We start from the raw sequence: 27,453 nt of genomic DNA on the forward strand, positions 1-27,453 counted from the left end.
TTCACCCACTGATCCAGGGCCAGATGGTGTCTTCTCATGACATGACGGGCAGATTCTTGAGAGGCCTCAAGACACTCTTCCTGCAGGTACGGACCCCCGTCCCACAGTGGGATCTTAACTTGGTCCTCTCCAGGCTCACGAGGGCTCACCTTTTGAGCCACTGGGCTCCCGCTCCCTTTCCCATCTGTCATAGAAGTGGTGACATCAGCAAGGCGAGTCTCTGAGATTAAAGCCTTGATCTCAGAACCACCATACACAGAATTGTACAAAGACAAGGTCCACCTTCCATATGAGCCAGGACATCTTCCTCCCAGTGTTCTGTCCCAAACCGCACAAGACCAGTGAGGAGAGGCATCTTCACGCGCTGGACATCTGAAGGGCCCTGGCTTTTTACCTAGAGCGTACCGAGCCTTTCCGTAAGTCGACTCCACTCTTCATTGCCACAGCAGATAGGATGAAGGGCCTTCTGGTGTCCTTGCAGAGGATTTCCAATTGGATCACCTCTTGCATACGGACCTGTTAGAATCTAGCGGGGGTCCCACCACCGCTGATTGTCAGAGCCCACTTGACTATAGCTATGCATCCTCAGCTGCCTTCCTGGTGCACATCCCTATCCAGGACATTTGTAGAGCTACGACATGGGCCTTTGTCCACACATTCACAGCGCATTATGCCATCGCTCAGCACGCCAGAGACGATGCTGGGTTCGGCAGGGCTGTGTTACAATCTACATGTCTGTGAACTCCTTCCCGCCTCCAGCGGTACTGCCTGGGAGTCACCTAATACGGAATGGACAAGAGCACTTGAAGGAGACAGTGACCTTTTCAGTAACAGGTGTTCTTCGAGGTGTGCTGCTCATGTCCATTCCCAACCCACCCTCCTTCCCCACTGTCAGAGTTCCCGGCAAGAAGGAACTGAGGGTGGGGGGGAGCCGGCAGCACCCCTTATACCGTGCCATGCAGGCGCCACTCCGGCGGGCACCAGAGCCAGTCCCCTATGGATACTGCTGAGGGAAACACTTCCGTCACCAGTGCATGTGGCGAGCGCACACACCTACTATGGAATGGACGTGAGCAACACATCTCGAAGAACACCCGTTACGGAAAAGGTAATGGTCTTTTTTTTCTAGTCCTTTAATCGTTCTCGGGACTCTTCTCTGAACACTTTCCAGTTTATCAACATCCTTGAATTGTTGACACCAGAACTGGAGGCAGTATTTCAGTGCCAAATACAGAGGTACAATAACCTCTCTACTTCTATGCAAAATTCCCCTGTTTATGCATTCAAGGATCACATTAACCCTTTTGGTCACAGAGTCTCCCTGGGAGCTCATGTTCAGCTGATTATTTACCATGACCCCCAAATTTTGTTCGGAGTCACTGCTTCCCAGGACAAAGTCCCCCATTGTGTAAGTATGGCCTGTATTCTTTGTCCCTAGGTGTATATGTAAAACCGACAGACCCCAGTAGTCAGTGGGCGGGATCGAACCTGGGATCTCTGGAGCTTAGTGCATGAGCCTCTACTGCATGAACTAAAAGCTACCTGGCTCTTAGCTAAGGCCGTAGAGCAGACTCATTAATCTCTCTCTAAGTGGTCTTGATGCCCCTAAGTGGGACAGAGCACCACACCCAGGAGGTGTGTGGGTTACATATACATTTAGCCGTATTAAAATGGATATCGTTTGCTTGCTTCCAGTTTACCAAGCGATCCAGATTGTTCTGAATCAGTGACCTGTCCTCTTCCCTATTACTACTCTCCCATTTTTTGCATCATCTGCAAACTTTATCAGTGAGGATTTTATGCTTTTCATTGATAAAAATGTTCAATAATATAGGGCAAAGAACAGATCCTTGTGGAACCCCATTAGAAACACTCCCGTTTGATTCCCCATTTACAGTTACATTTTGAGATCTGTCACTTAGCCAGCTTTTAATTCATTTAAGGTGTACCATGTGAATATTATTTTAGTTTTTGATTCAAAATGTCATGGTACCAGGTCAAATGCCCTACAGAAATCTACGTATATTACATCAACCAAACTTGTAATCTCATTTAAAAAAAAATAGCAAGTTAGTTTGACAGCATCTGTTTTCCATAAACCCATGCTGATTGGCATTACTTTTTATTAAGAGTCCCAACCCATATCAGACACTCCATTCTTCTTCGAGTGATGGGCTCCATGTGTAGTCCACACATGGGTGTACATGTGCCTGAGTCCAGAAATTCTTCAAAGCAGTGTCCACTGACACGCACATGCGCAGAAGCTTCCCTCGTACTTCCGACCGAGGACATAAGCGGCCGTGCAGGTTCACACCTCTCCAGTTCCTTCTTACCGCAGCATGACCTGAGACAGAATTTTGTGCCCTCCTTCATTCTGTGCATAGCCTGTAAACTCTTTGTAACTCGTTTTGATATCTTCGCTTACTAGTTATAATTACTATAGGATAATCCGTTTTCCCCTCCCCCAACCCGTCCCCATGCTGCCTTTGGGGAAAATCCTTCCTGATCCCAGGAATCTGTCTCCTGCCATTGCTCCTTCTCCATCAGCGATGAGCATCGACAATCCCTGTGTTGCCTGGGTGAGGCACATATCTCTGTGAAGTGCAGGATCTGTTGATCCTTCCCACCCACAGCTTGAGAGGACCGAGGGCTCTGACTAAAAAGGTTCCTGATGGAGGATGCTATGAGACCGCGCTCTGTCCGGGCCTGGGAGACTCCCCTGTACGTTGGCCTCAACTAACCAGCAGTGCCCTCAAACAGGAGTCTTGGAGTGGAGCCTTTGCCACCGAAGACAAGGACTCCCCCTACAAGGCTCTCCATGAGAACAAGGGGCACTCTCACGGGCATAAGGACAGATCCCCGCAGAGGATTGTTCATAATAAATGCGTTTCCTCCTGGGGCTGGTACCAGTTGGGTGAGATGTTGCATATTGAACCCACAGAACCAGCTCCGCCAAAGACCCCCAGGCTGGGGGGCCAGGTACGCAAAAAGGGATCTGCCACATCTGACGGTGACTGCAAGATCAAAGCAGACATACGCTCACCAGCCCCATCTACTAGTGCGGGTCCGGCAGCATCGTCAGTACTGCCTCCTCTATCCAAACACCAACTGGCTGTGACAGACGAGCCCAGTCCTTCAGGTGGTGTCTGCTGGAATTCCCCAGACTCTGGGCTGTGTGGAGACCTTTGTAGCACCAGAGGATATATTCCTCCCCTACTCGCTGTCTCCGCTCCTTTTGGGCCATGCCCCCTAAGGGACATCCTTACCCCAGAGGAGGAATCATTACCAATGTCCCAGGAGCAGTTCCCTCTCCACCCATTGGGCAGGAGCGTCCAAGTGCCAATGATATCGCTACGGACAGAACTGTCCTCTGAATCGGCGGAGGTAGCTGCAGCAGTATCTCCGCAAAGGCACAGGTGCCCCAGCAGCCAAGAGGCTCTGCTTACCATCCTTCTGTCTGTGAACCCCTCACCCTCCCAGACAGCTGGTACCAATTCCCTTGGGGGCCACCATGACTGATGGATCCCTGCTTCTGGCCTCATTGGGGCCCTTGGGACCCCTAAGGCAGGTGCCTGGACCCTTTGCAGGAGTTTTACCATTCCTCCCCCTCTCGTCAGCCAGTTCCATTAGAGTATGAGGAGGAAGAGCTGGAACCTGTTCTGATGGGGGCCTCATCATCACCATCTCCAGGCGATGCTGTCACTCCATTGCCTTCTCCACTGGATGACCACCATCAGCATCAGGAGCTGTGGCAAAAGGTTGCTAACGATCTACAGATCCCATTAGAAGAGGTCCTCAGCCCTGTCCCTTAGACACTTACAGGGACCGAGTGGCCCTTCCAAATAACAAGGCTATATTAGAACCAACCAGAGCGGTTTGGCACACACCAGCATCTTGTGCCACTACACCAAAAAGAATCAAAAGACATTATTTTGTTCCTGCCAAAGAAGCTAGCTTATTTTTCCCCCCTCATCCTGTCCCTAACTCGTTGCTGGTACAGGTGGCTATGGAAAGAACTTGGTCGCACTACCAGAAATCCATCCTGGCAGATAAGGGCTCAGAGATTGGACCTCCTGGGAAGGAAGGTGGTCTCCTCCATAGGTCTCCAATTTCGTATAGCTAATTACCAAGCTTAATTAGCAAAATAAGATTTCAATACCTACATCAGGCTTGCAGACTTTAGGGACAAACTTCCCATGGAAGACGGAGCCCAGTTCCAGTCCTTTCTGGATGAGGGGAAGCTAGTAGCCAAAGGTGGCTCTCCAGACTGCAGTAGATGCCGCAGGTACAGCAACCAGAAGTTTGGCCACAGGATGGGTCATGTGAAGGGACTCATGGCTCCAGGTGGTTGGGTTTCCTAGAGAAGTTCAAAATACCATCCAAGAATTCCCCTATGATCCCTGGGGATTTACATTCCAGCCCCCAAGAGGAAACACCAGAGCCAGCCCCTTAGACTATGCCCACCCCCTTCTCATGCTCCATATTACCAACGTCCACCTGAGCCTCTGCGTAAACAGAGGCTTCAGAGGTCCCATTTCTCATCTCCCTCTGCTGCCACAGCCTCCACTTACTCCCAACCGCAGGACAAAGGCCATTTTTTGACATGCAGATCGAGACCCGTGTACCACCACCAATGCCACCTACTTCCTCTCTTGTCATCTTTGGAGGCCGGCTTACTTTCTTCTCCCACAGCGGCAACAAGATCACTGCAGACAGTTGGGTCCTGGAGATTATCCATCAGGGATACTCCATGGAGTGTCTGGCATTCCTGCCTCACAAACCACCTTCCCAATCCCCCTTTGGGGGACCACTCTCACCAATTGATTCTTTAACAAGAGGTGAAATCCCTTTTATGCCAGGAGGCAATAGAACGTGTCCCACCTCAGCATCCAGGGAGAGGGTTCTATTCTCTGTATTTCTTAATACCCCAAAAGATGGAGAGTTGAGACCCATCCTGGACCTTTGGCAACTCAACGTCTTTATTTGAAAGCTGATGTTCAGGATGATTACGCTGGTATCTATCATCTCCTCCCCTCAGAGGGAATGTGGTTTGCAGCTTTCGACATGAAGGATGCATATTTTCATGTAGCTATTCACCCATCTCCCAGGAAGTTCCTGTGCTTCATGGTTGGCCAAGAGCACTGTCAGTTTCATACCCTCCCCTGTGGGCTCACTACAGCACCCCCAGGATATTCACGAAAGTTTTTGCCATGGTAGCAGCCCAGATGCGATGCCAGGTCTATATTGTGTTTCCATACGTGGACGACTGGCATCTGGTAGGCCAATATTATCAGAAGTCGGGTCAGCAACATGATCTCTTTGGCGTCTTCTTGCTACCTCAGGTGTTTGCATAAATGAAGAAAAGTCCATTTGGTCATCCACAAGGACGATAATTTTTATAGGAGCGCAGCTGGACTCTGTTTCTGTGAAAGCATTTCTCCTCTCAGACAGGTTTTATCCAATAAGCAACCTGGCCTCTTGCATCACATGCAGACCACGAGCCACAATGCGCTGGTGTCTTTCTCTGTTAAGCCACATGGCTGCATGCACCTACGTGACACTGTCAGACTCCATTTGAGGTGCCTGCAAGCTTGGCTCAACTCAACCTTCCGACCAAGCAGGGATTGCATTGACTCCAAGGTTGCTGTCCCACCAGAGTCCTCACCTCCCTCACTTGGTGATCCAACCCAGACAAGGTCATGGTGAGGACTCCCTTCAGCCCTCCCATATCAAAGGCCACCATCCTGACACCTCCCTTACAGCGTGGGGCACTCACATGGACCCCCACACTTCAGGGTACCTGGACCCCAACAGAGGGCAGCCTACATGTAAGCTTACTGGAACTGAGGGCAGTCCACCTTGCATATGAGGCTTTTCTTCCCCCCCATAGGCCCACTCCATGTACAGGCAACGTCAACGTTGCCGCAGCGGTCTACATAAACAGGCAAAAGCGAGATCTCGTCCACTCTGACTGGAAGCAATCGGGCTTTGGAACTGGTGAAACCACATGACAATGCAGGTTGCATACCTCCCAGGTGTCCACAACTCTCTGGCAGACAAGTTGAGCAGGAGCTTATCTGCAGACCATGAATGGAAGATCCAAGAGACATTTCTAACATTCGCACAAAGGGGAACTCCACTATGGCACCTCTCGGCATCCCAGATGAACAAAAAGCTTCCCATGTATTGCTCTGGGGGAGCTATAGACCGTGATTCCCTGGGTAATGCTCTCCTGCTGCCCTGGATGGATGGTCTCAAATACACCTTTCCTCCCATCCCCCTACTACTACAGGTTGTACGGAAGATCCATCGTGACAGAGCCACCGTCATCCTCCTAGCACCCTACTGGCCCAGACAGTTCTGGTTCACAGAAATCCTAAGAATGTCCACAGGCCCCACTATCGGGATCCGCCCATTTCCGGATCTCCTAACTCGGGATGGGGAGAAGATCAAGCACACCAACCCAGGCTCACTCTGCCTCATGTTTGGATGGATGTTGGAATAGAACTCTCATCCTCCACCCCGTTGGGGAAATCCTTAACTAAAGCAGAAAGGATTCTACTAGAGCCTGCTACCTGGGTAAATACCAGCACTTTTTCACCCTGGGTATGTCGCAACCAACATTCGCTAGAAGCCCTGGGTATTCCAGTTACCCTAGACTATCTCCTCTCCTTAAAAATGTCAGTTGGCTGTCAGTACACCTAGCAGTGATTAGTGTCTCCCTCCCTCCAATAGAGGGATGTTCTGTCTTTGCACACTTGGTTACTGTGCTATTTATGAAGGGCTTGATCAGGACTTTCCCAGTGATCATCAAACCTACGCCGCATGGGACCTCAACCTTGTCCTGTCAACACTCTCAGGTCCACCCTTGGAACTGACGGCAATATGTGCCATGACCCACCTGTCAATGAAGGTGGCATTCTTAGTGGCCATCACTTCAGCCAGAAGGGTCACTGAGATAGCAGCCATGATGGTAGACCCTCCTTATCCAATATTCCATAAGGTTTCCCCTTATATTACACCCCAGATTCCTCCTCAAGATTGTGTCCGAGTTCCACATCAATCAATCAGTACACTTACCTCTATTCTTCCCAAAACCCCATGCATCTTCCAAAGACAGGACACCTCGGTCCCTTGACATCAGGCATGCTCTGGTGTTCTACGTGCAAAGAACCAAACCCATTAGGAAATCTCTGAGACCATTTGTTGCCATAGCAGAAAGATCATCTGGGCAAGTCATATCCTCACAGAGGATTTCTAAGTGGGTTTCAAGATGTCTTAGAATGCTACAAAATAGCAAAACTTACCCCTTTTGGGGGTATCACAGCGCACTCCACAGGAGCACAAGCTGCCCCCACAGCATCCTTATCAGACGTTCCACTACAGATTTGCAGAGCAGCAACTTGGAGTTCTGTCTAGGTGTTCACCACTCACTACACTCTAACTCAAGCTGCAACTGTGGATGCAACCAGAGGGATGGCAGTATTACAGGCATCTCTGCTACCACCTTCCTTGCACCCTTCTCCACTCTGAACACTGCTTGCCAGTGACCCACCTATGGAATACCTATAGGGACCAGCACTCAAAGAAGAAATAGAGATTACTTACTGTAACTAGAGGGTCTTTGAGATGTGTAGTCCCTATCTTCATTCTACTGCCCGCCCTCCTTCCCTCTGCTTCGAATTTGGTTGCATTGTGGTAACATTAACAGTCCAGGAAGTTCCTCAGCCAGCTCTTTTAAAACTCTTGGATGAAAGTTATCTGGACCTGCTGATTTTAAAATGTCTAATTTTAGTACCTGCTACACCTTCCTGAGACAACAGTGGAATGGAAAGAGTGTTATATGACATGACTACATAATCTTTTTTCCCAAATATAGAACAGAAACATTTACTTCTGCCTTTTCTGCATTATTGATAATGGTGTTGGTCCATGATAGAATTGTTAAAATTATTTTTCCCCAATATACTTTAAAAACTTCTTATTGTCTGTAGCTCTGCTGGTCATAGATTTCTCCTTGTGTCCTTTTGCTTCCCTGATCAAGTTTTTATAATGCCAAGCTTCTGATTTATATTCATTACTATTAACTTCCCCTTTCTTCCATTTGTTGTTTTTTTTTTATTTTTCATAATTTCCTTCACTTCTCTTCTTAACCAGTACAGCTTTCATGCTCAATTGTGGCTTTTTGGGTATCTTGTAAAATGTTCTTAAACAATTCCCAAGTATCATTCACATTTTTCTGATTAAATTCTTCCTCCCAGCTGATTTGGCTCATAATTGCTTTCAGTTTTGTGAAAGTGGCCGTTTTAAAGCACCAAGTATTTACATCATTGGTCTGGACTTTATACTGTATGCACATTATAAACATGATCAAACCATGATCACTTGCACCTAAGGTACCATTCGTTTTGAGTTCTGTGATCAGTTCCTCTTTATCGGTGAAGATGGGTCTAACAGAATTCCCCAGTGCTGGATGCAACACTCTTTGAGTTAGGAAGTTGTCCATAACATTTAGAAATTCTGAGACTGTCTTAGTATTAACACAACATGCTGGGGGAACTCTGAGAGCAATTCTCTTTTCCTTCCTTCCAATTCTCCCCACAGCTCCTCCAGGGCTGGCATGACTCCACATAGGCCTGAACACTGGGATGGACAATGGTGCCACAAGCTAATATTCACACGGTGGCTGCTTTTAATTTGCATTCATCTGCATATGTGGTTGCTGCTTACGTTGCATTGCGCTGCACTGGGTGCAAAGTTAATCAGTGTTTACTTCCAACCTGTAACTGTTGTAATAGTAAAAAGAAAAGGAGTATTTGTGGCACCTTAGAGACTAACAAATTTATTTGAGCATAAGCTTTTGTGAGCTACAGCTCACTTCATCGGATGCATTCAGTGGAAAAAAAATTTAAGTCTCTAAGGTGCCACAAGTACTCCTTTTCTTTTTGCGAATACAGACTAACACGGCTGCTACTCTGAAACCTGTTGTAATAGTGTCGTTTGTTTATCTTACCAGGCTTGGAAGGAGGAACTCAACATGCTGTCTGGTAAGCCAGGTTGATAACGATTAAAGGCATATTCCCAGTTACTGTCTTTTCTGTCCTGGAGTAAGAACCAGAGGCCATGTTTCCAGCGAAAACCTCAGGATGTCCCATAACAGGCTCTGTGGTGCGGCAGCCGCTGCTTTCTATCATAGTGTTGTGTCTATGGGAGCAAGAGGAAGATAAGTGTAACACACACCACTCTCCCATTCGCTATACTTAGCCTGCACTGTAACACAATGCTGGGTACCCTGACGCCACCATGCTTGTACATCAGCTTTTCCTTTCAAAACTAATCAATCCATTAAACTTTTTTAAATTAAAGGGGTCATAGTACAGGGATGTTCTGAAGTAGTTTGGGGAATACACTGCCTTTTACAGCGACCCTGACCAACCTTAGCAAAGGGATCTGATTCCCCAGAAATGTCCCTGTTTCTGGTATTTTGGCTTCCTTTCCTACATTGTTTTTGTATGAATCTCCCTGGGTATTCCTCTGATTTTTTCAGAACAAATTAATGCACTAATTGGGACAAGAAATTCTCCTGTTAAACTATCAGCATTAAAGTTGCCATACAAATATGGTGGCATTGGGATGCCCATAACTAGGGGTGTGGATTTTTATTATTTATTTTCCCTGTTATGGTAGCAAGCCCAACTCAGATCAGGGCCCCATGGCGCAAGAGGTTTACTATGTACAAACATGTAGTAAGGGGTAGTCCCTGCCCCAAAGGACTCTCATCTCAGTAGACGAGGTGGGAGAGGGGAGTACTGTTCTCCCTGCTTTACAGAGAGAACACTGAGGCACCGAGAGACGAAGTGACTGGCCCAAGGTCACACACAATGTCGGTGCCAGAGCTAGCAATTGAACCCAGCTCTGGAGTTCCCAGTCTGATACCCTACTCATACGTCCAAGGGGTGTTCCCAGGCAGGAAAAGCAGCTGAGGCACTATATAACTTTTATAGACACAATACTGAGCACTGGCAAAGGGATGCCATGCCACAGCTCTAGCCAGGGGTCAGACTCTGAGTGGGAACTGGGTGTGCAGAAGTCAGATGGGCTGTGGATGATTGCTGGGGGTGGAAGGGAAGAGTTGTATGGAGTGCTGCTTAGAGGGGGAGGAGTGGGGAGAGGGAGAGGCTGGAAGTAGGGGAGAAGCAGCTCAGACTCCCCCTGCCCCATCCCATGGTTCTTTGGAGACAGCATGGGGCAAGGTGCGAGAGATGGGGGAACAGCCTCAGGGAGAAGGAAGCCTGGTTTCTGAGAGCTGGAGAGGTCACTGATAGCAGTGATCTTAGCGATAAAGCAGGGCAAGGTGGGCCTGGGTATAAGGCCAGAGGGACAAGGTGGGGAGGGTAAGGATGGAATTGTGGGCACCATGGTGGCGGGGTGGGGGGGAGCGGCAGATGGCTGGAAGATCGCTCAGAGGGAAGTTGGCTGGGAAAGTGAACTCCGTGGAAAACCGGAAAGGCCGCATTTGCCTGATAGCAACCAAATCAATACAGCAGCACATGGTTTGTGAATGGGTCGATATGGTGAGGAGAGGACAGGTGGCTGGGTTAATGATTGAGCAGGGTAGTGCTGGGCGGATGGAAAGTGTGCCAACAATCACTGCTGGGGTAGTGAGCTGGTGATGTTGGCAGGGGGCAGGTCCCAGGCTGCGGAGGGGCTAAGTGGCTATGGATGAGGTGGGGCAGCTGTTCTGCTCCCAACCTTGAACATTATGCTGAGTAAACAAGTCATATCTTGGTCCTGTTTATTCTCAGGGTGGGGGCGGGGGAAGCGTTTGGTGTTTGGCCAGGACACAGGGCCAGTGTTTACAGAGCGGTTTCTGGCCTGGCAATGCAGAGATGCAGCCCTCTCCCTCTTGACTAACCTGAGCAGGGGGCGGTTGCAATGCCACTCCTCAGCTGCTCAAGTGGAGAGAGGAGGATGGGGGCTTGCGTGTTTGTTCCAGCACGCTGTAATAAGTGTCAATGGCTCCAAGGTGCTTCCTTCCCAAACAGCTGAATTCAAACAGGGCTCACCACAGAGCCAGGACTGAAAACTAATCCTTAGGAGAGGAGAACGGATTCCCAAGGGATGGGCCCTGGAAGGCCCACGGCTGTCCCTCCTGTGGCAGCACTGGGCTGGTCAGAGACTGATGCAAAAATGAGAGCCCTTCCCCTTTAGCTGATGTGGGGTGTGGAACTAGCAACAGGAGCCATCTTGGGAAGCTCTCAGAGTCTGGCCTGAGTTTGGAGCCTCTGACTGGGGAGAGGGGGAGCTCTGTGCAGGGACAGGCCTGAGGGGCCAAGAGCTCTATCTGGGAAGGACTCTGCCTCTGAGTGCTTGTCCCAGAGACGCACAGGTGCCAGGCGGATTGAGGTACCCACTGGGCCTTATTGCCCCCTGCTCTTTGTGTCAGCGTGTGGGCCTGACTCATGGCTGGTTCTGTTTGTTGTTGCATGACTGAATTCCCAGGATCCCCCAGAGGCTGGGAAAGAAGGTCCCTGTGTATGAGCGCCATGCTTGTGGGGACCTAGCAAGGGCTAGGCGCTACCTGCAGCACTCCCTGCCAGGACTTGTGGGGCCATGGTCACAGCAAACCAATTGCCATGCCCTGCTGCTTACACGGGCTCTGAGCCTGGGGCTGTCTGAGGGCAAAGGAGGGCTCAGTGACAGATGCTATGGTGAGATGATCACAGAGACTCTTACAAATCCTGGGTAAATTCCCAGGATGGCTCTTACCCTTGCCCTCTAACTCTTTCCTGCCACTCCCTGTTTGTACAGCACGGAGGACAATGGGACACTGATCTCAGCCTCTTGGTGCTAAAGGAATACCAATACTCTGTCCCATTTTAATACTTCCTAGATCTGGGATATTGAGCATCTTCATAATCTCAAAAATCCGGAAATAAATTGGTTTGCAAGAAAAATCCCTTTTGAGGCAGTCAGTTTTTGAAGAAGCTGTGATGATGCTGTCTAGCACACTGTCTGTGTCCAAACAGGGCTCTGAAAATAGTCTGGCATTTCCGTGTGAAAGATTATCACTTTGCAGTTGTGTGCTCTGTGGATGTGTCAACAGGACTTTCACCTTCATGCTTTGGATAGCTAAACACTATCCTTGCTTTGTCACTTGATCTTGTTGAAACTTATCCAAGTTATAAACATTTGCAGTAGGATAATTCTGTTGTTTGGTGTTGAATTATAACCCAAGCTGAAGGCCCAAACTCTTCCAGGTTTGAGTAACTTTACATGCATGAGTAGTCCTGTTGCTTTCTCAAGTTGGAAGTGGGTGAGCTTAAGACCACACTGAATGGATAATAATTTGTGGCTTGCATAATTGTTTTGGATATTTTATATTCTGTTGAGAAGCCAAACTACCTAGGTATTAGACCTTGTCGAATTATGAGCAGCAGGAATACATTCTAGAGCTGTGTAAACCCAGTGAAAAAGTTTCCATGAAAATTCACATTACATTTTTCACCAATTCAATCAGTGTAGGTGTGACTGAAAGTACCCCTGTATTTACACCTTACATGCTATTATAATTTTTGCACAAAATATGTTTTGTTGAGGTATCATTGATAACTAATAACTCTCTAGTCAATAATATCACGGTGAAATGTATGTAGCAACATTATATGTAAGGCTATGATTGAAATCCCCCGTATTATGGTCTTAGCACATGTTCAAAACCACACAAGCTGAAGTATTCTGAAGGAAGAAATGTGTTTCTTTTTGGAGCATATTTTGAGGTATATAAAGTCTAGGATATATATATTAACATGCTCAAAACGGTCCTCACCAAGCAAGGACACTCCACCAGAGAAGCAGATAGCATCAAGAAATGAGGCACCCAAATACCCTGAGAGAGCCTGCTTCAATACAGAAATAAATTTCCCTCCGACTGCACATCCCCAGTTATCACCTACCACCCCACACCAGAACCCATATGGGTTGTCATCAAACAACTACAACCCATATTTGATGGGGACCCCATCCTGAAAGAAATCTTTTCTAAATTCCCTCTTTTGGCCTTCAAACAACCACCCAACCTCTCCAAACTCATCAGAAGCGCCTCCCCAGAGACAAGGACACACCAACTCAAAGCGGCAGCAGACCATGCCAGAACAACACATGCAAAACCTGCAGACATCTTTCCATTGCTACAATGATCAAAAAACCCCACAACACACCTTTCAAGACCCGTGGGTCCTACACATGCCTATAATGTGGTGTACCTCAGTCAGTGCACTAAATGCCCCAATAAAAACTATGTGGGTGTAACCAATCACCCCGCTCTCGAACTCACACTGGAAAATAATACGACTTCCTATCACCTGTGGATGAACACTTTTCAAAAAGTGATCACTCTATATCTGACCTATCAGTCCTCATCCGCAATGGAAATCTGCACAACACTTTAAAACAATGAGCCTGGGAGCTTAAATTCATAACTTTGCTAGACACTAAAAATTATGGACTGAATAGAGAGACTGGATTTATGGGTTATTACAACAATCTGCAACGCACTAACCACTTTCACCCCCCTCCCCCCTTCCTTTCCTCCCTATGATTGGAGCAGTCACTTTGAATGGTCCTTTGAAATATGTGTAAACTACTTTATGCTAAACAATCTTTTTCACCTTGTGTTTAGCTGTGACACTGTGAGTACCTTTCCCAGACCTGGTGAAAAGCTCAGTGTAAGCTTGAAAGCTTACCCTCTCACCAGAAGAAGCTGGTCCAATAAAAGATATTACCTCACCCGCCTTGTCTAAGATCCTGGGATTGACACAGCTACAACAACACTGCATATAAGAGCAGAAATGTCAAACAGTGGGAAGCTGAAGAGGATTTGACTCCTCGTTCTTCTCTCTGCTCCGCACATTCTCTGCCCGGCACTTGGTGGCTCTGGGCAGCAGCCAGTGGCTCCTTTTCCTCCTTGAGAAAGTGGGCTGTTCAGTTTCTTTAAGCCTAGAACACTGGATACGGTTTCATTAACCCGTGTGTCCAATGAGAATCTGTATCTTTGTCCTTCACTTCTCTCTCCCAACAGTTCTTAAGGCACAGAGCAAAGCCCTCCACTCTCCACATCATGTCACACACATCAAGGAATTCTAGTTATCTTGGTTGCAGCACTTAATTTGGAAGGGATATATCTCGACCTAGTCCTTGGTGAGTGTGGGAATTCTGGAGAGCAGCTGTAATTTTTCTAGTCAGCCAGAGCATCTATCAAGGTCTTTCCAGGAAAAGGTCTTTTGCCAGGAAAGCTTTCATTTAGGGAACTGATCTGAGCTATACCAGCGAAAGCATTTTTTTGTTGTATAAGCTGTGTCTACACTAGGAGAGTTTGCCGATCTAGTTATACCAGTATAGCTGCACTGGCAAACCTTTTCTAGTGTAGTCCTTGGTTTGGGGATAATTACAACACCTGATAAGGCATTTTACCTTTCAGCTACTCTGAACCTTACATCAATCTTCAGAATTATTTACTGAGCCCTCAGTCAGACCGCATGCTGTAAAAATTATACACGAAAAGACAGACCCATGCTTCAAGGATCTTACAATCCAGTCTGGACAGATAACTCCTTTCAGACACACAGTGCCCTATTTGATCAGGTGACATTCAGAACTCTGTGTAGTGAGCTTATTTTTTTTAATCATATACTTCTGGAGGGCATGGCCTGGATATTCTGTTCGTGTCCCTAGTGTGCGCTTAACTCTTTTGTGTGTTGAGCTGATATTTGTGTGGAGTCTGACATTTTAACAAGTGGATTATTTTAATAAGGCACTGAATATAATGTGAGGAATGTGAAAAAACTCTGAACTGCACACTTCTGCTTAAGGGTATTTTTAAACCACCCTGTTTGCATTTTACAATAATCATCCCCAAACCCTTTCTTGAGAGAGAGAAACTTGCTCTATTTCACAAACCAATGGCCATATAATTTAGAAACGTGCTTAAGAATTCAGCTGTACAGAAATAATTACAATGCCGCATTGAAAATGCCACATCCTGTAGAAAAAGTGTTTACTTGTAACTTTTTTTAAAAATAGCAAGGAGTGTATAAACTAATGTTTCTTATGCCCCCCAAAAACTTTCCACATTTTTAATTAAGAAAAATGGAAGTAATTAACTCAGAAAAATAATTCTTGCCTTCATTTATTTTCCTAATGAAAATGTTTCGGGGGCGGGGGGGAGTACAAACGAAAAGTAATCAGTGTAAGTTAAAATTGGACCTTCAAAGCTTTTTTTTATGTTTGAAGAAAATAAAAATTTATCATGAAAATTAAGCTTTTGCAGCACTACTGAAAGCGCTTTAAAGGCTTTCTAATCTTTTGTAAAATTAAATTACTTAAAATACACAGACTCACAAAAGAGATCCCAACGGGTTAGCCTGACCCAGAATGAAACTGCAGTAATTAAAATAAACATTCTGTTCCTCACCCCTCCACTTCCCAGCACTTCCAAAGTGGTTAACCTTGAAAAATCAACTAATTCTCCAAAAAGAGTCAGGATTTTGCTTGAGTGAAGTTTCAGTCTTTGAGTTCACACTGGTCTCACACAAGGGTATGAACCCTGGTGAAAAATGCCATTGATACACACTAGGGCTGCAAACCAACTCATCAATCCTGCACACACTTACGCATCTGCTTGATTTTGCTAATGTGATTAACCCCAGTAACTTCTCAGGTCAGTAAAGTTAGGCATGTGCATAAAGGTTTGTAGGAGCAGGCTTCAGGTTGCTCACCATTAAAAGCAGGGAGGAGGTTAGTTTTAAATAGAACTGATTGGAAAACTTTAATTGAAACATTTTTCTATTGGAAATTGCCGTTTCAAGAAAACTACATAATTGTATCAATTTTGACACAACTTGCTTTTGAAAACAATGGGGGGAGGAGTTTTAAAATGTCAATGTCCCATTTCAACATTTTTGGAATGAAAAGTTTTGGTTTTTTGTTCTGAAACAACTTTATGCTTAGAAACATATTTGATATTTAAAAGGGTTGAAATAGAAACAAAACATTTCAATTGACCCAAAATTAATTTTTTTTTCAGTATTTGATTTTGTGAAAAATTGTGGCTTTCTGTCCTGATTTTAGGATAAAATATTTAAAAATCTCAAATTTTTTAGTGGGACGGAAAATCCATTTTCTTACTAGTTCTACTTTCAAATCATTAAACAAATGCTGCTTTGCTTGCTATGATTTCGAAGGACCACCCTATTGTCCTCTAAACAATTGAAAACAAAATAGGGAGGAAAGCTGATAGCCTTGGAGTTAAAGCACTGAGCTGTGACTTAAGAAACTCTGGGTTGCATTCCTGGCTCAGCCACTCACTCCTTGTCTGGCGGCAACCACTCGCATGCAAATGCTTAGGTACCTTCCTGAATCAGGGTCTTAATCTCTCTGACTCCATTCCCCATCTGTAGAATGGATCAAGATACTTCCCTACATCACAGAATGCTGTAATGCAAGGCATTCAGATACTGCTGTTATATAAAACCTCTTTTATTTATATTTTTAAATATTAAAATATATTCTCAGTGCTTAGAAATCCTTAAAAGTCTTGGAACATTTATTAATGCAAGATCAACTCACTGATCCAGCTCTTTTTGATGGCTGTCGACCTAGAGCAGAGGGTCTCAAACTCAAATGACCATGAGGGCCACATGAGGACTAGTGTATTGGCTGAGGGCTGCATCACTGACACCATCCCCCTCGCTGCTCCTGGCTCCGCCCCCACTCCACACCTTCCATGAGGCCCCACCCCTGCCCCCAGGGGGTGCAGGGTGTGGCAGGGGCTCAGGGCAGGGAGTTGAGGTGCAGGAGGTGTGCAGGGTATGGCAGGAGGCTCAGGGCAGGGGGTTGGGGTGCAGGAGGGGCGCAAGGTGCGGGATGTGGCAGGGATCTCGGGTGCAGGAGGGGTGTGGGATATGGCAGGGGGCTCAGGGCAGGAGTTGGGGTGCAGGGTACAGCAGGAGGCTCAGGGCAGGGAGTTGGGGTGCAGCAGGGGGTCAGGGTGCAGGGTGTGGCAGGGGGTTGGGGTGCAGGAGGGGTGTGGGATATGGCAGGGGGCTCAGGGCAGGGAGTTGGGGTGCAGGAGGGGTTTGGGCTCCAGCCCGGCGCTGCTTACCCAGAGTGGCTCCGAGGTGGCAGCGGCATGCACCGGGGCCAGGGCAGGCTCCCTGCCTGCCTTCCCTGGCCCGGCCCGGACCCGCTCAGCTCCAGTAAGCAGTCAGAACCAGGTCCCTGCAGGCTGGGGGGGGGGGGGCAGAGGGCTCCGTGTTGCTCTTGCTTCCAGGTACCTCCCCCGAAGCTCCCATGGGGACATATGAGGGTGACAGCTTGGAGGTGCTGCTGGACCCAGCTGCATGAGTCCAGGGACATATAAGAGGTCAGCTTGGGAGTGCTGATTAACCCAGTCCTCTCAGATGCTCTCTGTTCGTGTGTGTGCGTGTGTGTCTGTCTGATTCTGGGGCTGGAAGAACCCAGCCCTGGGGAACCTAGGTCCTGCAGGATAACTCCATTGGGAGGGAACTGCAGCAGGGAGAAGTAGAGCTCTGTATGGGAACACAAGCAGTACATTGATAGAATTACAGAACCCCCTCCCCCCACAGAAGAGTAACCCTAATGAGCATACCCCAAAGTAATGGGCAAATATGGTAACAAATTGGTGGAGAATGTGGGCAGCACATGACCCTAATCATGTGGTACTTGTTGAGTAGTTGCTCCAGAGTGGGGAAACTGAGGCACAGACCTGTGCAAACTGTCTCTTCCTTTTTCAGACTAAGCTCCTTCAGCAAGGCCCCTCTCTCACAGAATATTTGGTAACATCCTGTAACTTTTAAGAATCGTACTTAGAATAACTGTAGGACCATGCAAGAAGGAGTTAGAGTTGTGCTTCAAAAGTAAAAATTTTAGAGCAATACTGTGACTGCGTGAAAGGACTTTTGGTAGGGATCATTAGTGAGATAAAGGAAGTAGAGATGGCTGAAAAAAAACACCTTGGCTGCTCGCTTGAGACAGGAGAAAACCAACAGGTTAGAGAGATGGGCAATGAACAAGGGGAAATGCCCCTTGGAAAGGGGGTGCTTTAAGGGTGAGAATCCCCTGATTGAAGCGAGTCTGAGCTTTGAACAATATTGCACAACCTTTAAGCCACGGGGTAGCGCAAAGAATGTGACTACTGCATGGGCTTTATTTTATGCATGTCTGGACATGGGTGAAATGGTAAAGGGAAGGCAGGAACTGGAGCTGGAGAAAAAGCAGTTACAACAGTGTTTGAACAGACAGATGGGGGTGACTTTATAGCAGAAAAGCTTAAACTGGTGACTGTACTTAAAAATATGCAAGAGAGAGACAAGGCCAGCAGGAATGCAAAACAGTATAGGAAAGAACGAACACACACAACAATTTTGTTAGAAGAAGTGAGAGTAGCAACTCACTTCCTGGCAGATGAGAATAAGGCAGCCAAGGTAGCAGCAGGCCATCAGAAATGTGAGGCAGAGATTAGTAAATTGCATGCCAAATTTAGTGCCTATAAGGGGATAGTAGCAGCTGTAAGGTTGAGAGAGGACTGCAATTTGGAGCCCCCTGGGAAAATAGAGAGACCCCCTGATACTGACCCCAAAAACCCATTCACCCCTGATTGGCCATACTTGCATAATGTTGCCCCTGTTTCCACAAGGGAGGTTAAACACACAGTTGCAGGAGCCAATCTTCCCACGACGGAGCTGGTCACGGACGTAGTAAGATGGTCTCCTTGTCAGGCCAAGGCTATTGCCGAGAGACTGGGGCCACTGAACTGTGACACTGCCGGCTTGCATTTGGCAAATGTACCCCTCTGCTGATGGCATGGACTTAACCCCATTGGCTCAGTTATATGCCTCTCCTTGTGATGAAGATGCTCTGGACATAGGCATAGGTTCTTGGGAGCGGACTGCTGCTGGACCCTGGGAATGGATGATAAATATTAAAATATTTCAAAATATTACTGCCTCCTGCTTCCCTCAAGAAACTATATATAATGGCAGAGAGAACCCAGGAGAGGCCCCCGAAGCTTACCTAATTCAAAAAAAGATGCTGGTAGCTCTCTCTGATTCATTACCTGACAGAAGAGAATGGGACTGTTACTTCCCATTATCAGGGACCCGAATTAGTACAGAGCACTTAGGCAGGACTAAATTCTCAGACAGAAATGGCCATGGGGGCTGTGGAGGTAGAGCACCTCACCTGGAATGAACTAGTGGCAAAAATCAAACAGGCAGGGGATTTGCTGCGAGAGACTGGTGTCTTAAAAAGACAAATCAGCAGAAAGACTACCTCAGAGCCAGTGCAGACTATCACATTTGTGAATAATGGTCCTCACTCTGCCAGTCACCCTCCCAATTCTAATCCCCCTACCTCCCACAACCCTGGGCAGCGCCGACACAAGGAGACCCTTAGGAACATGATTTGGATGGAGCTGGTGAAGTTAGGGGAGGATATGTTAGGGGAAAATATGATAATCAGCCCCTCAGCATCCTGATGAATGGTTTGTCTCAGGTCATGGGGAAAAGAGTTAATGCAGGGAACCCCCCCTCCCCGGCCCACTAGCCTGGTACGAAGTGCGTCCCCCACGCCTACTCCCTGTCAAAACCAGATCCCTGCCCCCTCTTCTCAGTGGAGGCTCTCGAGGGAGTCGGCTGATCAGTAGGGGTGCCCGGTTCCCTGCAGGCCTCCCCAGCTAATCACAAGATTTCAGTGCGATGTATGGGGCAGACCGACTGTGAGGGCTACAGTGGGAAACGCAGGGATATTACCCCAATTGCTAGTGGACATTCTAAGTTCTCAGTGCATCTCCGGAGGGAGACCCACTGATAAACAAGTTATCAAGGAAAGAACTGGGGACACCTGGGTGACCCACATGAAGGGACATCAGAAGAAGCGCACTGGAACAACCGAGCTGATGCCTTAGCCAAAACTACTGCTACCAGTAATCACACTAGAGACACAGACCAGGTAGAACAAATATAGGCAGTAACTACCCAGGGAAAAACTTTAGGTAAAGGAATAGATACCTTGGACTTAAGTACGCTTCAAGATGGGGATACAGAATTCCAGTCCTTAGCCAGGACAGGGAAAGATCCCACAGGAAAATACAGGATTGAGCAGGTTGGAGATGTCTGGTGGGCAGTGGATGCAGGTGGTCAAAGGTACTGGATAGTCTCCAGCCAGGTATCGGGGGACCTGATTCAGTTTGTGCAGTTGAGCAAGGGCATAGAGGAAAACAGGAATATTTTAAATAGGGTTAAAGATACAGAGTGGTGGCCAGGCATGAAAGCGGATATAGATACGGCGTTTGACAATTGTCTGCAGTGCACCATGGTTAATGCTGATCACCAGGTTCAAAAAAATGCATTGGGGCACCAAAGAATAGAGGGTCTCTGGTCCCAGATTCAGATAGATTACATAGGCCCTTTAATCATCACCAGTAGAGAGAATATGCCTGGTAATAGTAGATCGCATCTCCAAATGGGTGGAAGCCATTGCTACTAAAACCAACACTACCTCGGTCACTGCTAAGCAGCTCTTTAACATAGTTTTCTCAAGAATGGGAATTCCCAGAATTGATTCAGATTTGGGATCCCATTTTGTGGGAGATGTTATGCAAGAGCTATGTAAGGCTTTAGGCATTAAGCAACGTTTCCACATAGCTGGACATCCTGAGTCCTCTGGACAAGTTGAATGAACCAATCGCATGCTAAAGGAAGCTTTGAGAAAACAAGTAAAGAGCTCAGGGAGTGATGGGGATGAAAAGCTACCAATCATCTTAATGGTTCTAAGAGGCTCTAAGGTACTACATGGGTACGCTCCCTTTGAAGGCAAATGCGCATGCCTGAAAGTTGGTGGTTAGGAGTAGAACTGCCTAGTGCCTGGGAAGGGAAGGGGTAACAGATGAACAGGTACAAACCTTAGTCGAGATGATCGCTGCTCTACACAAGCGAGTGGCAGCACAGCTAGGCATAGTACAGCAAAACATCGACAGAAAACTAGGCTGGGGAAAACCTCCTTTGATATGGGAATTAGGCCAACCAGTAACCTACAAAAAGTTTTCAGCAAAGGAGCACTCTTTGACACACACCTGGGATGGCCCCTGCTTTAGTGTGAATCGGGCCAGCCCCAGTGTTTATCAGGTAAAAATCCTGTATGGAAAAAATGGGAAACGCTGGTGAAAAGGGTTTCATTCCTCACAGCTCAAAAAGTGGAAGGATAAACCACCTGACCCTCAAGAAATATTATAACTGTCTTCTCCATCCTGCCAGCCACCCTTCTTGGCTAGCAAGAAGAAATGGCTTGGGGCCATTGGAAAATACATGTCGGGTGGGCTTGTCAGTGCCTACCCTGATGTTGAGGCAGGAAAAGGCCGGAAAAGTCCTCGACTGATTATGGCCACCTTCACATAGGTTACTGTTTCATGTTCACCCTGCAATATTGGTCCCAGATTCTCCCCGTGTACACGGGGAGTGTGGAAGTTTGTTCTCTTCTGTGCCCCCTCACAGGTCCCGAACAGGAGCCATAACATCCCACCATTACACCAGTACACTGCTGTTCATAAGTGTCTGGAGTCTGATGCGGTCCAGGCTCTATGCTGTACTTGTGATCCCTCTGAACCTCTGGAGGTGCTGGCCATCTGGAGCCCAGGAAGTAAAACTGCTACTGTGCTACATGCATGGATTCTATGGGAATGGAAGTAACCCCCTGGCCCTGCCGCGTTGCTACCAGTTCTACGCTGTTGGCAACTCCTCAGGTTGCCCCTGGGAAAGCGTTGCCAATTGCATGCAGAGTGCCACCAGGGAGTCACTCAAGTTTTGTTATAAAACTAAGCCCACACCAGACTCTGTCCCATTCTTCTGTAACCCGTTGTGGTCTCGAAAGGGACGTACACCATCAAACGCAACCAGTGATAGCCTACTTGGTGGTGGAAGGTGGTTGCTTCTCTCTCTCTCCCTCCCCCTCGTGGGTGTTTTTTGGCTTCTTCATTCGCTCTGCAGCAATGCTCCTTGTACCTAACCTAAAGATCCCTGCAGTGCCCCCAAATCCTGTGGGGTTTGCTCATCAAGTGGGTCACTACCAGAACAAGTCTAACGTGAAAGTGGGGATAGGGATGCGCTGAACCTGGGGCATATGAGGGTGGCAGCTTAGAAGTGCTGCTTAACTCAGTCTGCTGAGTCCAGGGGTAAATAAGGGTGGTAGATTGAAAGTGCTGCTTGACCCGGCCTGCTCAAGCGCATTCTATTCCAGTGCGGTGCCCATGGCACATGAGGGTGACAGCTTGGAGGTACTGTTCGACCCAGCCTGCTGAGTCCAGGGGCATATAAGGGGTCAGCTTGGGAGTGCTGATTAACCCGGTCCTCTCAGTCGTGCTCTGTTAGAGAGAGAGAGAGAGCATACCCAAAAGCAACTGGCAAATCTGGTAACAGTGTTCTTAAAATGAACATGTGCTGGGTCATCATTTGAGACCGCTATAACATGAAATATATGGCAGAATGCAGGTAAAACAGAGCAGGAGACATACAGTTCTTCCCCCAAGGAGTTCAGTCACAAATTTAAATAACACATTATTTTTTTTACACGCATCATCAGCATGGAAGCCTGTCCTCTGGAATGGTGGCCGAAGCATGCTAAACATTCATATGCCTCTTCATGGGTGGCATATAAATACCTTGGAACGCCAGCTACAAAAAGTGCCATGTGAACGCCTGTTCTCACTTTCAGGTGACATTGTAAATAAAAAGCAGGCGTCAATGTAAACAAACTCCCGTCAATGTAAACAAACTTGTTTGTCCTAGTGATTGGCTGAACAAGAAGGAGGACTGAGTGCACTTGTAGGCTCTAAAGTTATACATTGTTTTTTTGAGTGCAGTTATGTAACAAAAAAAATCTACATTTGTAAGTTAAACTTTCATGATAAAGAGACTGCCCTACAGTACTTGTATGAGGTGAATTGAAAAATACTATTTCTTTTGTTAATTTTTACAGTGCAAATATTTATAATAAAAAATAATAATATAAAGTGAGCACTGTACACTTTGTATTCTGTGTTGTAATTGAAATCAATAATCTGAAAATGTAGAAAAACATCCAAAATATTTAATAAATTTCAGTTGGTATTCTGTTGTTTAACAGTGTGATTAATTGCAATTAATTTTTTGAGTTAATCGCATAAGTTAACTGTGATTAATCAACAGTCCTAAAATAGACTTTAAAAACTACACCTGGCTCAGACCAGAAATATACAAGCAATTTACTACACAAAGAAACAGACAGGCTTTAAAAAAAAATCCTATTAGCCAAACAAAACCTGCAAGCTGCTGGCCTAGACTGAAAAGCTCTATGTGTATGTACTTAATATTGTGTTTACTTTGAGGCTGGAAATGAAAAGTGGCCTCCTGCCTCAGTTTCCTTCAGCCTGACTGTCCCACTGCTTACTCAAGTCATTTCCGCCTGTTGGGTGGAATGCAGGCTGCTAGTCATATACACACTCTCCCTGATGGGAACCTCTGAGGTGCCCATTGTTAGTGTTTACAAGGAAACTGAGACAGGGATGCTTTCTTTCTTTCTTTCTTTCTTGCTTGCTTGCTTGCTGTTCTGATGGCCCGCTAGGTCAGTGCACGCAGGATTTATAAGGGCAGATTAGAAGTTTGTCGTTGCAGGAGGGGAGTGGTACATTTGCATAAGAGCCTTCCTTATTAATGTTTAACATTCTGAGTCCTTCCTGTGCTGTTAGAGCATGCACAAACTCCACCATTCCTGTCTATCCTGCGCTGACCTCGCATGTCCTCTGTGTTAAGTTCCAATGTTTGACACTGATGGCATTAATGCTTTTTGCAAAGCACTTTCACCAACTTCCTCACTTGGCCGTTGAGTATCATCCCCATTTTCAGAACAAGCATACCGAAATACAGAGAGGTAATGGGACTTGCCCTAGGCCACACAAGAAGTCGCTCTCAGAGCTGGGATTAGCACTGGCAAAGAGCTGGCAGTGGCTTCTTAGCCCCGTTCCCACCGTACCATGCTACATTCCCTTCACAGCCTGATGGCCAGGCAGATGTAAAGGTACCCAGATGACGAGAAGCAAGGACAGTTCCCATTCGCCTTACTCCTCAGCATGGACTGCTCTGCTGCTTTGACCTTGCCCTCTCCCCTAATTGTTCCCTCTGGGTGAAATTCACCACAGTGCCGAGTCACCATGAGGCTGGCTATGGGGCATTTACACCCTATTTTGAAGGCTTTGCTGGCCCTTTGCACAGGGGTGAAACGTCACTGATCAGAAGCTTCCCAATACACATTGCAACCATATCTGAGATGATAAGACAGATGCATGACGTTACCAGCCAGAAGATTTTGTTAAGGTTGAAAGTACGTATCTGTGACTTGAAGCATTAAAGACCCAACAACAATACAGGAATTATACAAAAACAGTATCTAAAACTAGGACGTTCAGAATCCAGGTGACAAGAAACTTACAAGAACTCTGTAGTTTTATTATAAACATCCCTCCCTGCCCCCTAAACCCTTAAATAAGGCAGGAAGTCTAGGTTAACGTTAATGTCCCCAAGCCCATCACTATTTAAAAGAGGAAATACAGAATTCAGGCTGTCAAACTGCCTGAGAAGACCCTGAAAACATCAGAAACTCCAAGGCTACCTTATTCTTCTCAAACAATTTCATATCGAATAAGTGACTAGATACTTTAGAACCTCATACTCTGAGGTTCAGCAGCTGTGCTAACTAGCCATATGCACTTCATAGAAAAGGATGTGCTTTACTAATCTCTGATTAGCCAAGTAGCTTCTGACCACTTTCACTCCATATTCTCATTAGTTTATGGTATTCTTTCTGCTCTTCTGTGTGTCCTCATCTTCCTGCAGGCACTGACTACCTATACCATATACCAATTTGGTGTCTAAGGCCCCAGTCCTTTAAACACTTGTGAACATGCATAACTTTACTCATGTGAGTAATGGATGTGTGTTTTCTGAACCAGGGCCCAATTTTCTATTTTCAGCATAAGATTTTGGTTCAATCTTCAGGTGTCTGTGTAAGTCCCTCGTGAAGCCATTTTGGCCGCTACTTGTTCCTTCCCCTTGCTCCTTTGGAGGAACTGAATTCTGCTTTTCCTTAGTGATCAGGTGTTTTAGGATTCTCCCACCTCTTTCACACTCATTAATTTTAATACTCCTTTCTAGTACTACACAATAATTGCATTTGACCCTTGCATTGCTTCATTCTGTGAGCCTGCTTCTGATTTTGATGAATTCATGTAGCTTGGGGTGAGTGGTATCAGACTTCCCTATTATTCTTTGTCAATTCTCTATTAGGAAGTAGATTTAGGATTAGTAGGTAGATTTGGATCTATTAGATCTCTTTGTTAGCTTTTCTACATTCTGGGTTCTACATAAACTCTTTGCATGTCTGTCTGTATTTGTTACTTAACAGACATTTGTGGGTGTAGTCTCGTGACTGTGTGGTTTCCTGTTATCTTACTGACTTTTTCCATGTGTGCAAGTCCTCTTAAAGACTTATTGGTCCTGATTCTTATTGAAACTTAGGCCCCTTTACTATTGCTTGGCTAGTGCAAAGGGGCCTTATTTACAGCACCCATTTATGCTCCTAGAGTGGCACAGAAGTCCCTTAGTGTCAATGTAAATCAGGTCATTTGTGGATACTTGTGCACATCTTCCCATACTGAGGAAGCACAGAGATGACTAAAAGGACGTTTGGAAATTCCATTAATATAAATCCTATGTTGGGATGGAAGGATAGCTGGATTTAGAGACTAGGAGCAGGAATGTCTGTGAGGATGTTTGAATACAATACAGATGTATCTGATAGGGGCCTATATTATACCTGGAACAGTAACATTCAGACTAGGAATGTAGGAATTGCCAAACTGGTTCAGGCTCATGGTCACCTAGTCCAGTATCCTGTCTCTTGCAGGGGCCAGCACTGGACACTTCAAAGAAACATGTAAGAACCCCTCCGTGAGCCCCCTGTAGGGCTCATCCTGATATCTGGGGGGTTATATATGGGCTTAACCCCTGAAGCATGAACATAGTATCTCTTGCAAAAATCCGTTAGCATTAATTAGGATAACTCGGGTTATTCTTTTTGTGGAGAGTCTCTACCCTAGAAGGGGTTTGCCAGTGTCGCTATCTGGCAACTCCCTGTAGTGGAGACGCAGTTTATACCTGCCACCGATTGGATGGTATCATTTATACCAGTTCCCCCAGTGGAACGAGCTCTATCTCGGAAACTATTCTGTTACCAGTATAACCGTGTTTCCAGGGGGGGCGTAGCCCTAACAACTATGGCAATGCCAGCAAAACGGTCTGTTCAGAGCAGGCCCAAGGGGGGCCCAGGCTGTTAGGGACGCTGTTTTGTGGCAGGCGCTGGGCAGATTTGACAAGGAGGGGCGCAGGGCGGCCTTCAGCCCCTTGCAAGGGTCCCCCACCACCGCCAGCTCGCTCCAATAGCAGGGGCTGGGGCCCTGTTTCCTCTCCAAGGGCTTGTCCACGCAGGGCCCAGAGAAAGGCTTTCACTCTGATCGGGGACCCGGCTTTTAGCGTGGGCGCCCGGAGCCCTGGGTTGGCCCCCCAGCGCTGCGGCGGGTCCGGGCCCGCGAATAGCGGCCTCTCCCGCCACAGACCTGACCCGGGGGCGAGGCCCAGCGCGCTCCGCGGCCTGAGGCGGGGCCGCCCCCCCGGGCCCGGGCCCGCCCCCTCCGGCCGGCGAGTTTTGGTTCCCGGGCCCGGCGGGAAGGAGGCGCAGCCCGGCCATGGCGCAGCCCGAGTCCCAGCGCGGCGCCTCAGCCCTGGGGGAGCCGGGCCCCCGGTGCGAGCTGTGCCCGGCGGGGCAGCGCGGCGCGGCGGAGTGGAGCTGCCTCACCTGCCTGGCCTCCTACTGCGGGGCCCACGTGCGGCCGCACCTCGGGGAGCCCGGCGGGGCGCCCGCCTTCCGCGGGCACCGGCTGGGCCCGGCCGGGGAGGCGGCGGCCGAGCTGTGGGCGCTGCGGGAGCGGGGCCGCTGGTGCCCCGAGCACCGGGAGCGGCCCCTGGAGCTGTTCTGCGCCGACTGCGCGCTCTGCGTGTGCGCCCTGTGCCCGGTGCTGGGCGCCCACCGCGGCCACCGCGTCAGCCTGCTGGGGCAGGCCGCGCAGGGCACCAAGGTAACGGGGGGGGCGTGTATGGACCGGGCCGGGACCCTCTATGGACCGGGCTCCTGCCTGGCGTCTGCCCCTCTCTGGCCTGGGCACGGGCCCCTGCCTGGTGCTTCATCCTGTTTGCACTGGGCGTAGTGCCTGGCCCTGGCTCACCCGGCACAGCCCTGCCTGGTACCCAGCTGTGTAGAGGGGCCCATCCCCCTGCACTGCCCCCGCTCTGA

General features: G+C 47.7%; 1 protein-coding gene and 1 long non-coding RNA gene across 5 annotated transcripts in view; one reads left to right on the plus strand and one right to left on the minus strand.

Annotated features, from left to right (window-relative positions):
* Window positions 1-1,930: 1,930 nt before the first annotated feature.
* On the minus strand, window positions 1,931-27,070 carry LOC311520728. Its single transcript, XR_014711686.1, has 7 exons — window positions 26,959-27,070; window positions 18,687-18,980; window positions 9,014-9,204; window positions 7,609-7,770; window positions 7,081-7,159; window positions 4,164-4,357; window positions 1,931-2,344 (listed from the first exon to the last, which is right to left on the minus strand). It is a non-coding gene; the product is annotated as an uncharacterized lncRNA (long non-coding RNA).
* TRIM14 (tripartite motif containing 14) overlaps window positions 26,781-27,453 on the plus strand; it is a 46,518-nt gene continuing 45,845 nt past the window's right edge. For 3 of the 4 annotated variants that reach the window (XM_084628436.1, XM_084628433.1, XM_084628435.1), the window contains exon 1: window positions 26,781-27,238. In XM_084628436.1, the coding sequence (XP_084484562.1) occupies window positions 26,849-27,238 (390 nt within the window). In that variant the 5' untranslated portion in view covers window positions 26,781-26,848. The remainder of the gene's footprint in view (window positions 27,239-27,453) is intronic. The other variant, XM_084628434.1, reaches the window with a different exon arrangement.

This window comes from Lepidochelys olivacea, assembly GCF_965140295.1.
Source record: "Lepidochelys olivacea isolate rLepOli2 genome assembly, chromosome: 5".
Classification (NCBI taxonomy): domain Eukaryota; kingdom Metazoa; phylum Chordata; order Testudines; family Cheloniidae; genus Lepidochelys; species Lepidochelys olivacea.